General features: G+C 43.4%; 1 protein-coding gene across 1 annotated transcript in view; it reads left to right on the top strand.

Annotated features, from left to right (window-relative positions):
• Positions 1-5,671: 5,671 nt before the first annotated feature.
• DLG5 (discs large MAGUK scaffold protein 5) overlaps positions 5,672-14,753 on the top strand; it is a 106,641-nt gene continuing 97,559 nt past the window's right edge. The window contains 1 exon segment of the mRNA XM_068689380.1: positions 5,672-6,123. Within this exon segment, the coding sequence (XP_068545481.1) occupies positions 5,820-6,123 (304 nt within the window). The 5' untranslated portion in view covers positions 5,672-5,819.

Raw genomic sequence — 14,753 nt, forward strand, 5'->3', positions numbered from 1 at the left:
GCAACCATGTTTTTGTGCATCCCAGAAACAGCTGGTGTACCTCCCCATGCCTTTTCCCTCCCATCCATCAACTACCAAGACCCCTCCTGGAAGGTATCCTGTCCCCAGAGGAAGGCCTTTTCTTCTTCAAGTAGGTAAATTTTTAGTTGCTTACATAAAAAAAAAAAAAATCATTTTGATTTGCTTTTCCTTTTTCAGCAGCTCCAGGAATGTTAAAAACCTTCAGCAGACAGGATGGTTTGTTTCTATGGAAGCTGACTGAGGAAACTGTCAGATCTTCTTCATTTTAATCTGAATTACCAGTTCCACACTTTACCCAGAGTAGAAATATATCCATATAACCACCATCTGAAAACTGCCCAGTGATGAAACTGCCCAGCAAGATGAAACAGCTGATAGATTTTAAGGCTACAGAAAAAGCAATGTAAAGCTTCGGTTTGCTTTACTTCATGCAGTCTGCCTTAGGAACTTTCTGAAGAAGGTGTTAACCCATTTGCTGTAGCTCAAGGTCACACATTTTTAGGAAGACCAGTGACCTATGTGTGTCTGTGAGCTGGAAAACAGCAGCTCACTCAGGCTGCAGCTCCATCAGCAGAGCCAGGGGTCTGGGTGCTTCCAGGCAGAGCCCCTGCCTGCAGGTGCTGCTGCCAGCTGAAATACTTGGCTTGGGCAGGGCAGAGACACTATATACATATCTGTCTCTTTCCTTTTAATAGGTAAATGGGGCCTTTTGATCTGCTGGACCATTAAACCAGCACCTTCCTATCATCAAAGCACTAATTTATTGTCTTCCAGTTATATCAGTCTGGAACAATACACTCCCATTGAGTACTGCTTAACTGCTATTGTTCCATTTAATGCCTATTACAAAATCTTTGTTTACTTTGTATCTAGACAGGTCTAATCTCACCTCTGTAATCACTTCTATTTCTCCTACTGAGAGAATATATAATCTTCCTTCCCAGGCTCCACTCAGTGTTGTCAGCTTCCATTAACTTACTGTAACTCTCTCAATATTTTTCTCTAAACCCTGGGTTCCCTGAGTCACATGAGTACGTGAGAAGCTTAGCTTTCATTACCAAACTATGCTTCTAGCTTATGTGGCTGCCAGTGAAGCTTGAAGACCTGAATCCGAAGGGCTCTAAAGCTATAGAGGACATGAAATGTCTCCTGTGTATTTCTATATAAGAAAAAAAAATCCTAGTCTTGAAGTAAATCCTCTCCTTTTGGGCATTAAACTTTCTGGTAGCTTAGACTGATATTGAGGAGGAGATTTGCCAGTGTAATTATAGCAGCAAAGCTGCTGCTGGGACTCAGGCAGCAGTAGCAGGTAGATGGAGAAAAGGATGAAGTATTTGAGACTGAGTGACAGGTATTTTTGGCACTCAAAAACTATAGTAAGACCTATTAAAGTAAGTATAAGAAATCTGTTTCAAAGCCTGGATGTTTCCAAAGGGTGTCTTATCAGAAAAGCCCAAGCTAAAATAACACAATAGCATCACTCAGTATGTGGATCAATAATATACAATATAAATGTAATTACCTAATGTCTTTGGGAAGTAAAGAATTTGCAATATAGAAGAGCAGTCACTGGGTACAGTCTCTGTGATTGCAGGTGCAATGTTTGGTATTATGGCACAGAAATCCATCTTGAAAACAGGTAGGCTTCTCTTTTCTGCTGATCTTTTTCTTATCTTTCCTTTACTTTCTTGTCTTCCTCTGTACTTTCCTCTCGTTTTTCCCTTTTCCATGTGATTGCCATGATGATCAGAACCACCTTAGTTTCAGTCTAAATTTGACTAATCTTTATGGAAGATACGCTTTTATAGTGAGAACTGTGCTAGGTTACATTAACTTGAATCTTGTCTTAGTTTCTAATGTGAATGTATGACACACCATTGTATTTCAGGAAATGTGCTGAGGTTGCATACACAAGCGTGATAATGATTGCATAATAAAAAAGGTGTACTGACAGTTATGGGAACAAAAATGGTCTTGTACTACAGGTTGATTCCTGCTCCTGCTGTTCTTTATTCTTCATGTTTTCAAAGGCTTGCTTGTGTGTGTATATATATGTTTAAATGTAACTCCACAGTTAATCTTGAGGAGTTTGCTGGGATTTTGTGTACCACACAGAGCTGCATGGACTAAAAATAAAAATAGTCTTCAGCTCCAAGACTCTGAATTGCTGAAACAATGCTTGTGTTTAGGATTATAGTATAATCCCAATTCTGCAAGAAAAGCAACTAAAAGCCCTTTTCTGCTCCCATTGTCAATCTAAAGAGGGAGGTTTCACAGACACATATTTACCAGAAAGGTACCCAACTTGATTTTTCAAACTCTGTATTTGGGTACTTCATTTCCGCAAGGCAACACAAGTGTTTCTGTAATTCTTTCTGTAAAGAAGATGCAGTATTGTATCAAAATATTAACCCCATTTCCACCTCTGTATACCTGTTCTGTCCCCTAAATCTTTCTTAAACGGTATAGGCAACCCAAGAATGACTAAAAACCTGGACATGTACATGTGGTTGGTATGACTAATTATTGGATTGCCTACTACAAGGCACTGTTTCCACACCCTAATTTTTTTCTGCTTAGCCTGAAATTCAAAAAAAAAAAAATTAATTCTGACTAAAGGTATTGCTGGTCGACTGTGCTCCCTGAAGGTCAGTGGCTTTTTCTAATGCCTAAGGCATACATTCCCAGTAGCCTAGTTTCCAAATCTCCAGTTTAGACAATCTAATGATCTTCTTTTTGTTAATTTGTCAGGTTGTCTTGAATCCAATTTTATACAAACACCCATGACATCCCCTGGCAGAGCTTTTAATTACAGAGCATATTTTAATTACATTTCAAATAAATCCTTCCTTTTGTTAGTTTCAAGTAAGAAAAAAACCTTCCTGTCTTTGGGAACTGTGATAAATACAGGGTAAATCCTTGTATATTCTATGCAAGGCAGAGATGTGGATTTTCACCCAAGCTTCTGCAAGAAAAAAGGCAAGGCAGGCATTGCAGGCTCAGAAGACTGATGTTCTATTTGGAAGAGAAAACAGAGGACCCCGCCACACGTTTGGGAAAAGCAGGCGTAAATCGTCTGAGTAAATGCTTGTGAAAATGCACCTCTCTCCGGACTTCTGAAAGGAACTGGAGTTGCCTGAGTTCCCCGTGCCTGAATGCTGTTCTCTGTTACTGCAGCCTCCAGCAACCAGCACGTATCTGCCCTAGTGCTGAGTCAGGCAGAGGACAAAAACCTACAATCGGTCTTTACGTTAAAGAGTTGAGGACTGCTTCATACATCTAAAGCGTGGCTCTGATCATAAGTGCCCTGTGATGGCATTTGGTGGTATGCTTATTTCTCCTACCAGGAAACTTTAGAAGCACATGTGCAACACAGGACTGTTGTTGAGTTTATAAAATCTCACACTGAATAACTGTGAAATAGTCAAATAATTTGTGCAATCTTTATTCAATCTTCTGGTGTATGTACCTTATGAAAGACTCCAGTGCCATGATTCTCATCCTCAAGGGCACAAAAGGATACCTTCCACAGCAACTCTGACGACTGCTGTCTGTCTTGGCTGACTGACTGCAGATGGGGCTCCCTTCTTACCACTGGTTTCACTCCCATCTGCTTCTTTTTGCTGCGTTGAAAAAAATATGGATGTAGACCACGATTAATTAGTATCTTTGTCATGTACCATTGCTTTACAGGCTTAAGTTTGTTGGAGAGAAATAGGCATATTTTGAGATAAAATCAAAGGGTCTAGGAAGAACACAGTTTGCAGGTATTGCAACATCAGTTGTTAACCAATATAGTTAATCTCTGTATATGTTACTTAGTAAAAGTGTTCCTAAGACAAACAGCAGTGCAAAATTAGAAGAAAGGAATCTACAAGAGCGTAAGTAACAATGGATGAAACATGAAAAAACTTGTTTCAAAACCATGGCATATTGTCAAGTATCAAGAGGATTGTTTTGAATAATGACCTTCAAGGCAGAGAAAAATCCCCAAATCCCTTTACTCTATATCTGCCTCTTCTAAAAACAGCACTGGAATTCATATCATGATTATGCGCATAACCCAAGGCTGTTTTCACATTTGAGAGACACCATCTTCATCCGTTGAACTACATAATATAACTTGAAACACAGTGCAGCACCTGAATTCTCTGAATCAGTGTGTTATTAAAAAATTTAACAAACAATTGCTTCCTGTTGTACCTCACTGACTCCAGCTCGGTAGCATACAGGGATTTGGCCAGGAGTCTGACTTTTGGACCAGTTCAGTTGCTCCTGGATGCAGTCAGTGGGGATAAGGCAATTACTGGTAACACCCTGCCAAGTCATTAGTGCCACCGTTATCTCTGCAGGACATCAGAAACATACCTACAAGGCAAGAGTGTCTTTTAGATAAAACGTCAGTTTCAGATTGTAAGTGGCTGTGGTCGTTCTGCAGTCTGTTCCCTCACTGTTTGGAAATTGAAGTGCTATTGATTCGTTGCAGGCTGCTTACCTTCGGACACACGCTGTTACTCATTCTTTGCCAAACTTGCATCCCTCAGCTGCTGAGAATGGGATACTGGAAAATTACCTGGTCTCCAGTGATTTATGAAACAGATGAAATCACAGCTGGGGGAGATGAGCCATTTGTACTTACCTCCTTGTACGCATTTATAACGTCTACATCTATACGCATAATATTTTCATCTATTGTTTGAAAACTCTCATTTTTCTACTTCCTCACGGACCAAGCTCCAACCGGGGCGGTACAATTTCGTGGCTTTTGGCCAAACCGGGCGCTTTTGGGGTACGTTTTGCTGGGATCCCGGGCCTCCTCCCCGCTCACGACCCAGGCTGGGCACCGGGAGCGCTGAGGGCTGCAGCGCGGCGGCGGCCCCACGAGATGGCGGTGCGCGCCCCGCACCGACCGGGCCGCCGGGGCGGGGCCGCCGGCACCCCCCGGCCCGCAGCGGGGCCTTTGTCTCGCCGCCGCCGCCTCCCTCGCAGCCTCGGGCCCGGTGCGGGGCGGCCCCCCCGGGCCTGCGGGTGCCCCGTGCTGCCCCCTCCGGGCGCAGAGCGCTGCCCGCGGCCGCCCGCCTCCTGCCGAAGCCCCCCCTCGGAGCGGCGGCTCGGGCCCTGCCCCGCCCGCGCCCCGCCTCCGCGCCCCCCTCCGCCACCCCCCGGCGGCCGGCGGGGACCCCCCGAGCGGCGGGCGGTGCTCGGCCGGGGCCGGGGCGGCCGCGGCGCTTCGCTGGTGGCGGCGGGCGGCGAGGAGCGGGCGGGCGGCGCCATGCATTGCCGCAGCCCCGTCTGGGCGCAGGCGGCAGCCTTGTGCAACCAACATGGCTGCGGGCGGCCGCGAATGAAAGGAGGCGCTTGGAGCTGAGGCCGTCTCCCCCCTCCTCCTCCTCCTCCTCCTCCGCCGCCACCACTCCTCCTCCTCCTCGCCCCGCGGCCCTGGGGCCGTGTGGCCTGCAGCGAGCGGGGCAGAGAAGTTGGCTGCGCCGCCCCGCAGCAGGCGGGGGTGCCGGCTGCCCGGGAGGCGGCGGTAGCAGCAGCAGCCCCGACCCCCTCCCGCGGCTCCCGCTGCCCCTTTCCCGGCGGGCAGCGGCAGGAGGAGGGGAAGAAGAAGGAGGAGAAGTTGTCTCGCCGCCCGGGGGGCGCCGGCTGCAGGACGAGGAGCGGCCGCCCCCCGTGCGCCGCAGGGAGGCAGCGGCAGAGCCGCCCTCGGCCCGGCCCGGCGCCGCTTCCCCGGGACGAAGTTCGGCGGCGGCGCCTCCCCGGGGCCGGGGGGCGAAGTTTGGCCGTCGGCCGCCATGGAGCCGAAGCACAAGGAGCTGCTCGCCCAGTGCCGCCAGAGCCTGGCGCAGGCCATGACCGAGGTGGACAAGGTGGTGGAGCTGCTGGAGGCCGCCGGCGCCCTCGGCCCCCGCGACCTGCGCGACCTGGAGGCGGCGGGCGGCGGCAAGGCCGAGCTGCTCATCGCCCTGCTGCTGGCCAAGGAGCGGGACCACTTCCAGGACCTGCGGGTGGCCCTGGAGAAGACGCAGCCCCACCTGCTCTCCATCCTCTACCTCAACGGCGCGCCCGGGACGGCGGCGGCGGCCGAGGAGACGGCGGGTGAGCGGGGCGGGGGGCGCGGGCACGGCCCGGGACCAAGAGGAGGAGGGAGGGCGAGCGGCTGTCCCCGCCCAGCCCCGCCGGGCAGAGCGGGCCCCTCGGGGCTGGAGGTGGGGACGAGCCCCGGGGTCCTGCTCCGCCGGGTGCTCAGGCTGCGAACCCCTGTTTGGGGCGCTGTGCTGCGGGGGGTCCCGCGGTTGCTGCGGGCTGTGCTGCTCGTGGGTGAGCTGGGAGGAGGAGAGCTGGGTGTAACTGCACGCCCAGGTGAGAGGAGTTCAGCGGGAACCTTCCTCGGAAGCTGGGCTTTGGCCCAGGGGTCTTCCCTTCCCTCCTTTCTGCACACCACAGTCTGCTTTTCTTGGGATGGTATCAAGCTTCAGAAGAAAAACAAAACAACAACAAAAAAGAGGGGGTAATCCTCAAGTCCAGCAGTGTTTCTAGATGAGAAATACTGAAATTGAACTAAATAATAAATCTGCGTTTAAATCCGTAGATAAGGAAATATATGTTTGTCCAGGGGATGTGCAGGCATCCTCTTGTAGTGTGCGTACAAGCCGAGTGATTAAGAAGAGCGTTGTGTTTTTTTTTTTTTTTTTGCTGTTACCAGACTTGGGAATTGCAGGATGAGTACCTGGTTACATAAGGAACTGCTTTGGGAGGGCTTCCTGACCCTTACAGGCTATAGGACTTGGTCAAAAAAATGTAATTCTTCAGAGCTGCTTCTGTCAGGAAAATGGTGCTGCTGTGCGCACTTGCACCGTGTGATCTGCCCCTATTTGAGTTATGCTGTTGATGGTAATAGTTTGCCAAATAGAAAAACGCGTCAGGGTCTTCTGTTTTGTTTCATATCCATGTGTTAATAGTGTATGGCCTTGTCTAATGAATATATGGCGGGACCTCACAGGAGAGGGAAAACAGACTAAACAATGGACCTCAACACTTCTGGCATTATGTGGTCTGACATCAATGGGCGATGAGGGCACTGCTGCTTTTCAGAAATGGGACCCATGATGTTTCTGTATGATTAGATTAATGCTGGGGCTTGTCTTGTTGAGAACACATATTAATTGTACTGGTCTACCAGCGCTCCCCCAGCCTTATAAGCAGAGGTGTAAAATGTGAATGCCAGGAAAAAAATGCAGTATATGTTGTACTTTGTAATACTTCTTATTTTTTATATGAAAGAATTGCAGAATGTCGCAACACTGAGCTCATAAGGAAAATGTAGTTTAATTAGCAAAACTAACCATATCCTTCTTGACTGAATGTGGTCCTGAGGATCATCTGAATTCTATTAACATCTGCATGGGGAAGGATGGTCCCCTGACAGGGTGGTTTTCATTACTACCGATAAATGAAAGCAAAAGAAGAGCTAACTTTGAGGGCTCTGTTTTATTTTGCTTTGCAATAAACATGTCTACAAATGAGTATGCAGAAAATAGCTACCAGTGAGTGAGCTTAGGGATAAGCTGTCATGCATGTATGAAGGTAGGGGACCCGAGCCTTCAAAGACTGTCCTATGTATTTCGGCATTACATGTCTGAGGAGGTCTCATGGTAAGTAGTCATGAGACTGCTTGTGTGAGCACCGAATGCCTCTGAAGAATCACAGCTGCTGTGTGAGTTCATCCTGAATATGTTATGTGAAGGGTTAATGTTTGAGGGTAAGTGCAGTAGAACGGTTCTTGTTTGAACCTGTATTCAGATGTAACCAGGTTTTATTGTAGTGTCTCCCTGTAGGAAGTCTGACCACCCGTCTTCTCTTGTCTTGCTACTTAGGATTTTTACTTCTTTTCACTGTGGATGCTGAAGGCGGATGAGTCAAGCTGCGTTTTGTTCTTTGGGTGTAGTAGCAAACTGTAAACATAGTAGTAAGAAATGCTGTTGGATTCTGGTTTTAAAATACTCGAGAGAAACAGTCCTCAGCATGTATTAGGTAAAGAGGGGAAAAAAACAACAACAAACACCTCCATCTTAAATACCCCTTTAACTGAATTTGTCTGGCTGAATTAATTTTTAGGATTACCATTAGTATATGGAATATGACAGTTTGCAGTGGCATACTTGTGTAAAGGACACCTCCTGAATGCCTGTTGTAGGTGAAAATGATTTACAACTGATACTGTAGCAGTACTTGTTAATTCCTTTCTTCCATCCGATGTTGCTGTGAAAGAAAGGGGAAGGTAGTCAGCAACGTAATTTGGTTCAGAGATGGAGAATTCAAATGTAGTCTGTTTATGACACAAGTGAGAGAGTTGTTCTCCTTACGCTTCCATGTATGTGGTTAGGCTTGCATTTTCTCTTTGTTTTTTGGTTGCAATCACTGTGTTTTCTTCTGTCTCATTTTTAATGTAATCTCCTTTCAGATTTGAAATGTAACGTGAACTGTGATGGAAATGTAGGCTGTTGTTTATATCAACAGCTCTTGTGGCTGGCTGGACAATGTATAGCTGACACTTTTATAAGTATTTATCTACACAACAGGAAAGGAAGTCAACAGCTGTTCTGAGGGTTAAAGGGAAAGAATTGGGGTACTAGTATCTGTTGGAAGACCTCAAGTGTGGATAAGTGTAGTGAGGTTACAAGGAGCTTGCTTTCTTTGTAGAATTTTCCCCAGTCCCGTCCCTGTTTAAATATCTTTGTCCTTTATAGTAGTTTCTACTTGCTTGTGTTAAATATAAAACTTTGTAGTGGTTTGATGACAGTTTTTATAATAAAATGTGTATTTTTAAGCTTGTTTATTTCTACTTCGAGAATACTGTGCTTTAACAGTGTCAGTCAACAGTGTGTAAAACCGAAAGGGCAACTACTTTTCATCAAAGCAAAAAATAAACAGAGTACTGTTAGCTGTGTTTTCCGTAGTCATGTTTATAGATGGCATTCAGTTCTTCCTTGAATAATACGTTTGGTTATTATGTTACAGTTCTGTGCAAGTGTTTTTGTGAGAAATGGGCTCTGTCCATTTCAAAGTGAATGCTTTGCTGATTTAAAATCTTCCAGTGCTTTTTGAACCGACCTACTCTTTCTTTTAAGTAGTGTGCTAGTTGCTTTTATTTCTCTATTTTGGTGACCCATGGGATTATTATTTGATGCTTGATTGGGCAAATTACCTCTATTGTTCATATGAGAAATACTGTATTCCGATAGTCAAATATATACTTCTAACGTAGACTTAAATCACTTCCAAGAAGTTGCTTCTGTTTCAGATACCTACTAAACCAATGATCTTTCACATTAATGTAATACACATTTCTTTAACATAAAACTTGTCCAAGAATACAGCAGAAGATACATATTTGTGACAAATGCTATTAAAGTTTTTTTCATTATTAATTTAATAAAATGGCCAAAACACATCCATTTAGGAAGCATAAAATAATACTGGGGCTTTGTAGTTAGATATTTATTTAATTATTGTTGTGATTTTTGGAAATAATAATAATAAAAAAAAAAGTAGGAGAGGCTGGGTTGCCATGCTTGAAATTTGTTTTTGATATGAACTTGTAGAGTGGCGGCAAAGGTGCTCCCAGCTCTGTATCCACAAGCTGAGTGAATTGTTCAACTTAAAAAGCTTTGCTGATGGTTTCAAAACTATTAAACAGGTAGGTTCACAATCTCCTTTTTACATTAGCAATTGTTTTTCTTCATTTCTGTAACCATCTTGCTGCAGTAAGTGCGTCTCGTCTCTGTAAGATTAGTAAGAACACAATGACTTCCTTTACCTGTAAGCATTCAGCACCCTTGTGGATTTAAAAGCAGAGCATGTCAGTCTTCAGAGATGTTTTACTTATACAATTCTAGGTTACAGTTTTAGTTTTAAAATTTCAAAATTTAGAACTCTGGATTGATTGTATTTTTAAACAAGTTCTTGAAAGGGGTCTGAAGGAAAGAAGGAAGATAGTTAAAAATTGACTAAATAGTTTCCTTCTGCTCTGTCATGACGCTTATTTTTTCTAGCTCTGTTTGGTAAAGGATAAAGTTAATTTCCAGTCCAGAAAGTAAATGTGGGCACTTACAGGAGTAGAAATAAGTTAGAATTGAAACTTTTTTTTTCTTTTAAGGATTATATCAATTTCGTTCCTCAGCTTTATTTAAAAAGAAAAAAATATAGTGTTTTAGACAGAACTGATTTTAGGTTAGAGTTTACTTGTAAATATTGCTGTAGTCCTCATATACAGGCAGGCAGTGTGTCCTCTTATGTATGAAGTGTGGAGGTGGAAAGCTGTGACCCCCTCTGCTTGCTGGCATCTCTGGGGCAAGGAACAGAGAAGAAATGGGTCCCCAGGAAGCTGGAGCACAACAGCTCAAGGCTGGTTCTGGGGTCTCTGCCTTGTGCCCCCATCTGCAGAAAGGTGCCCCACGATGGTAGAAGAGCCAGGGAGCTGGAGCGAGGAGCCGAGACCCTGAGCGGATAAGCTGTGAAATACGGAGACAGGCTGCGGCGTCCTGCAGGAGGAAGTGGGAAGGCAGGGAGGCTTGGGAGGAGAGAGGGAGAAGATAAGAAGTAACACTGGAAGCGTACGCTCCCTGGGGAAAGATGGAGAATGAAGAGAAATTGTAAAAGCATAATTTACTGATTCAAGGGCTGAACTGGCAATTTTGCAATTAGGTTCAATTTATGCTCTCTTCCACTGCTGAAAATTGAAGAGTGGGAGAAGTAGAGCAGTATGTCTGGGTTCTTTCAGACCTGTTATTAGTTCTCAGGGTAGCCTCTCAAGCCTTCTTAGAGGACTTCTTAAAAATGGTGCAGATCAAAAAGCAGGCAGCATTTAGGAGCCACTTACGTTAGGAGAAATACAGGTCTCTGGCAGTGATGAGCAGTAATTAAAGTTGCGAAAATAGCCAGTGCTAGTTTTGTAGTACCTGTGCCTTCTGATGACCTCAAATACATGGTGTCTTTTGGAAGTGTCAGGGGAAAAAAAAAATGCAGGAAGCTTCCAGCAGGTGTTAGAGGGGTATTCACAATTGAATAGGTAATAGTAAGTGGATAGAAGTGGTCTCTCCATCCCGAAGAAATGATTGTTTTAGCAGTTCAGAACTCCCAAGCATGGTGGTTCTCAATTTCATTTTTGTTGTGCTCATATGGGAAGGGAGCAAGGCAGCCAGAGTAAACTGTTTGGGCCACTGTTTTTGGCAGTGTAAAATCCACTAGTGATTTTTGTGGTATTAGCGCATACAGTTACTGAGCTGCTTTGGAGACATACAGGACTTGATGTCTTACTCTGCTCTGGTTTGTCATTTTGTATGATATGTTTCTGAAGGACTCCTTTAACTTGTCACTTTGGTAAGTGTTCTGAAATAAGAGCAGTTCACTTTCAGACATGGTCAGTAACAAACCAACAGCTTTCCATAACATGGTCAGTAACAAACCAACAGCTTTCCATAACTGGTGACTTACTTGTTCAAGCTAGAGAATGCCTATCTAAGCTTGTTTCAGATCTAATTGAACTATCATTCTTAATGTTATTGTTTTATTGCAGCTGTAATGGTGTTGTGAGCTTTTTAGACCTCTGCCCTAGATAGTGAAGACCACAGCCACCACACGGCTAATGACTTTGGGCTTTCCAGTTCAGTTAACAGCCTGCAATTTGAGCTTTTTTTTTTTTTTCCTTTGTTGTTTGCTTTTACCATTTTCTGACCCTCTCCTACCCTTTTGTTTCATTCTATTTGCTTCTTAGCTTCCCTTGGTCCTGTTACTTTTCATGTTTTTGCCCTCAGTCCTACTTGCTATTTCCATTGTGTTTTTTTTAACAGCACAACAATTTTTTAATCAAAATCTGTATCAATAAAAATATACCAGTAAGTCTTGGTAAATTTCTTCAGTCAGTTTTGCACTTTTTTTTTTTTTTAAGACCTGTAATTCTGTAAATGTCAGCATCTTACTTTATCTTTCAGAGCTGTTCATTGTCCAGCATGGTTCAGGGTGTTCCTGTTTTTTATATATAAACAGTCTTGAAATGCTGAACATGCTATAAAATCTAAAAATGATCTAAGTAGCAAAACATGTTGGTGCACATAATTTTGTAGGAAAAGATTTATAATAATAAAGTTGGGGCTTTATTAACATAATCTATGCTTCTGTGATTTTCTAATTATATTGTTTAGTTGCTGCCGATACATTATTTATCACCCTCAAGATACAAGTCATTAGCTGTTATTTAGTAAATGGTGTTGATTTAGAACTGATTCATCCTGATGTAGGAGGTGGAAATGTTGCACTGACTGAGCTTTGACTTGAGGGTAACCAATATTTTTTTAATATAAGCCTCCAAGAACGGGCTGTCCCCGGAGGAGATGAGCAGTCTAACTGTATCTTTAACATGTGAGTTCTCTTCTTCCAAGAGGGCCACGTTTGGGTGTTCTGGGTGTCACTCTGGGTTATTAGTTCTTCTCAATGCAAGGCAGAATTACTAAAATATTCAAGGAAACCCGCAGCACTATTGCTCAGAAATGAGTTAGAAATGCGTGCTGTACAGTGTTTGCTGTGTCATTGGTGTGTTTATGAACTCACCATAGGCTGTGTTGTAGCAACAGTTGTTTTGATGGTGATAGGTGTTATACCAGCATCTGTTGTTTTTTCAACTAATAAGTAAGATCAAGTTTGGGAACGCCTTCGGTGATCTGCTATGCAAGAAGGATCTGATCTCTATAGGATGCTCTTTGCACGGTTAAGCACCTGGGGATAGAACAGATACGGAGGGCTGCTGCATTTTGAAGAAGCTGACAATCGCTTGCCCACTTGGGCTGAACAATTAAATATATTTTTCTTGATAATGTGTGGTTGTTGGGCCATACAGAATAACATAATACAACTGGAGGGCCCTTTTTACCCGAACTCATGTCAGAGGAAGTTAAGAGCAAGCTACTGCCTTCTCGCTCAGCTTCTGCAATCTCCAGTTTACCAATTCTTGGGCTGAGTTACTCAGCAGTTCACTTGTTCACAGCATTAATTAGTGTGCTCTGGGTTTCTGCTCTTTGTGTTTTGGTAATTTTTTTTTTGAATTGTTGGCTGATAAAGGAGTTGGATTCAAAATGGCACATTATGACCTGGTTCAGAAGCTTTGCAGGCATACAAATGTACCTCTAGCTGGAGAAAAAAGGCAAGAGGGAATGTAAAGCCAGTGAATGTTTCAGCTGGCGAGTTGGTGGGTTGAGGAAAAATTGGCAGACCAAGGGTTGTTTTTTGGCAAACATGTTATGTAAATGACAACTGTGTGTTCAGAAATGTACAGGACAAAATTCCAATGATAAATCAAGAAACTTTTCTCATGACTGTTTACATGCACTGTGACAACTTTCTTGTGTCCTCTCTCCTTTCACCATAGCTTTTTATTGTACCTGGCCATAGTTGCTGATTCATGAGTATGGGTATTATTTGTGTGGCTTTTGACTGTGTGAAGTAATCCCCATTTATATGCATCAAGTTGGACACGTGCTTATGGTGGCAGGATCAAGGCCTTGTATATGAAGCTTGTTGGATTAACCAATGTCTTCATCTTCAGTAAGCTGCCATTTATACATTGGGCCTCGGTAAGTATGACTGAGACCTGCCATACTTACTTTTTTTCCTTTCGGTAATACTTAAAAGGAGCTTGTACGGGAAATTTTGTCTTGAGGATTGATCTATAATTTAGATCAAACTTTCCAAGTGCTCTGTGCAGATGAGCTGCATCCTGTTGATGGAAGTGCGCCAAAATCCTTGCTTTTTGAGTGTATTTATTCTCTGAGACAGGCAGGCCAGCAGGTATGGAAATGTATGATTTTCTTCAAAAGCATAAGAACTTCGGGACTAGGAAAAACTAAGCTGATGCAGTAAACATCCATATCAAAATTACTAAATATAGCTGCTAAATTGCTATGTAGATGTTCACGTTATTTTAATAAGCATAAAATTATATTTATGTCCTTCACTGTTTCTGTGGATAGTGTTCTGTTGCGTGGTTACATAGAAAAATAAGTTTAGGAGGAAATAGATTTAATGATCTTGATCGAGCCATGTGATCTCACACTTTTCAAGCACTTAACATAATTTTAGGTCTTCCTCATGATCCTCTGGAAGAAAGAATGGTTGATTGTCTCTTCAACTGGAAGTCAGCAGGAGATGGATATGGTTTTAGTGACTACTCAGGAAAGCTTCTTGCTATGTGTTTTTGAAGTTCTCTTTTAATACCTCCTACACAGTCTTGTGAATGCTTGCAGGGATTTTCTGGAAGGTCTACTTCACATGTAAAACTTGATTATCTGGCTTTCAAATAGCGTGCAAGTGAGTGTGGTGAAATCAGACTATCTGAAGGTTTTCTTTGAGGCTGTATGCATCACCACAATGACAACATCTGGGTATGAACTTAAGTTAATCTTGAAAATCATCATGAGTGTCCAGACATTAATACATCCTGCTCATGTAAATAAAAATACTTATTGGAGAAAAAGCATTGTATTGAAAATAAGTGAGAATTTGAAGACCTGTTCTCTCCTATTAGAACATTTCAGCTTATTGCTACATAATAGCTGCATTTAAGAGAGCAACAAAGAAAAAATTCTCAAAATTTCAGGTTTTGTTGAGGTATGGTTGTATATATTACCATTATTGTATAAGACAAGAAACCACAGTAATTATTGAAACATTTCTTT

The sequence above is a fragment of the Anas acuta genome, chromosome 7, assembly GCF_963932015.1.
Source record: "Anas acuta chromosome 7, bAnaAcu1.1, whole genome shotgun sequence".
Taxonomy (NCBI): Eukaryota; Metazoa; Chordata; class Aves; order Anseriformes; family Anatidae; genus Anas; species Anas acuta.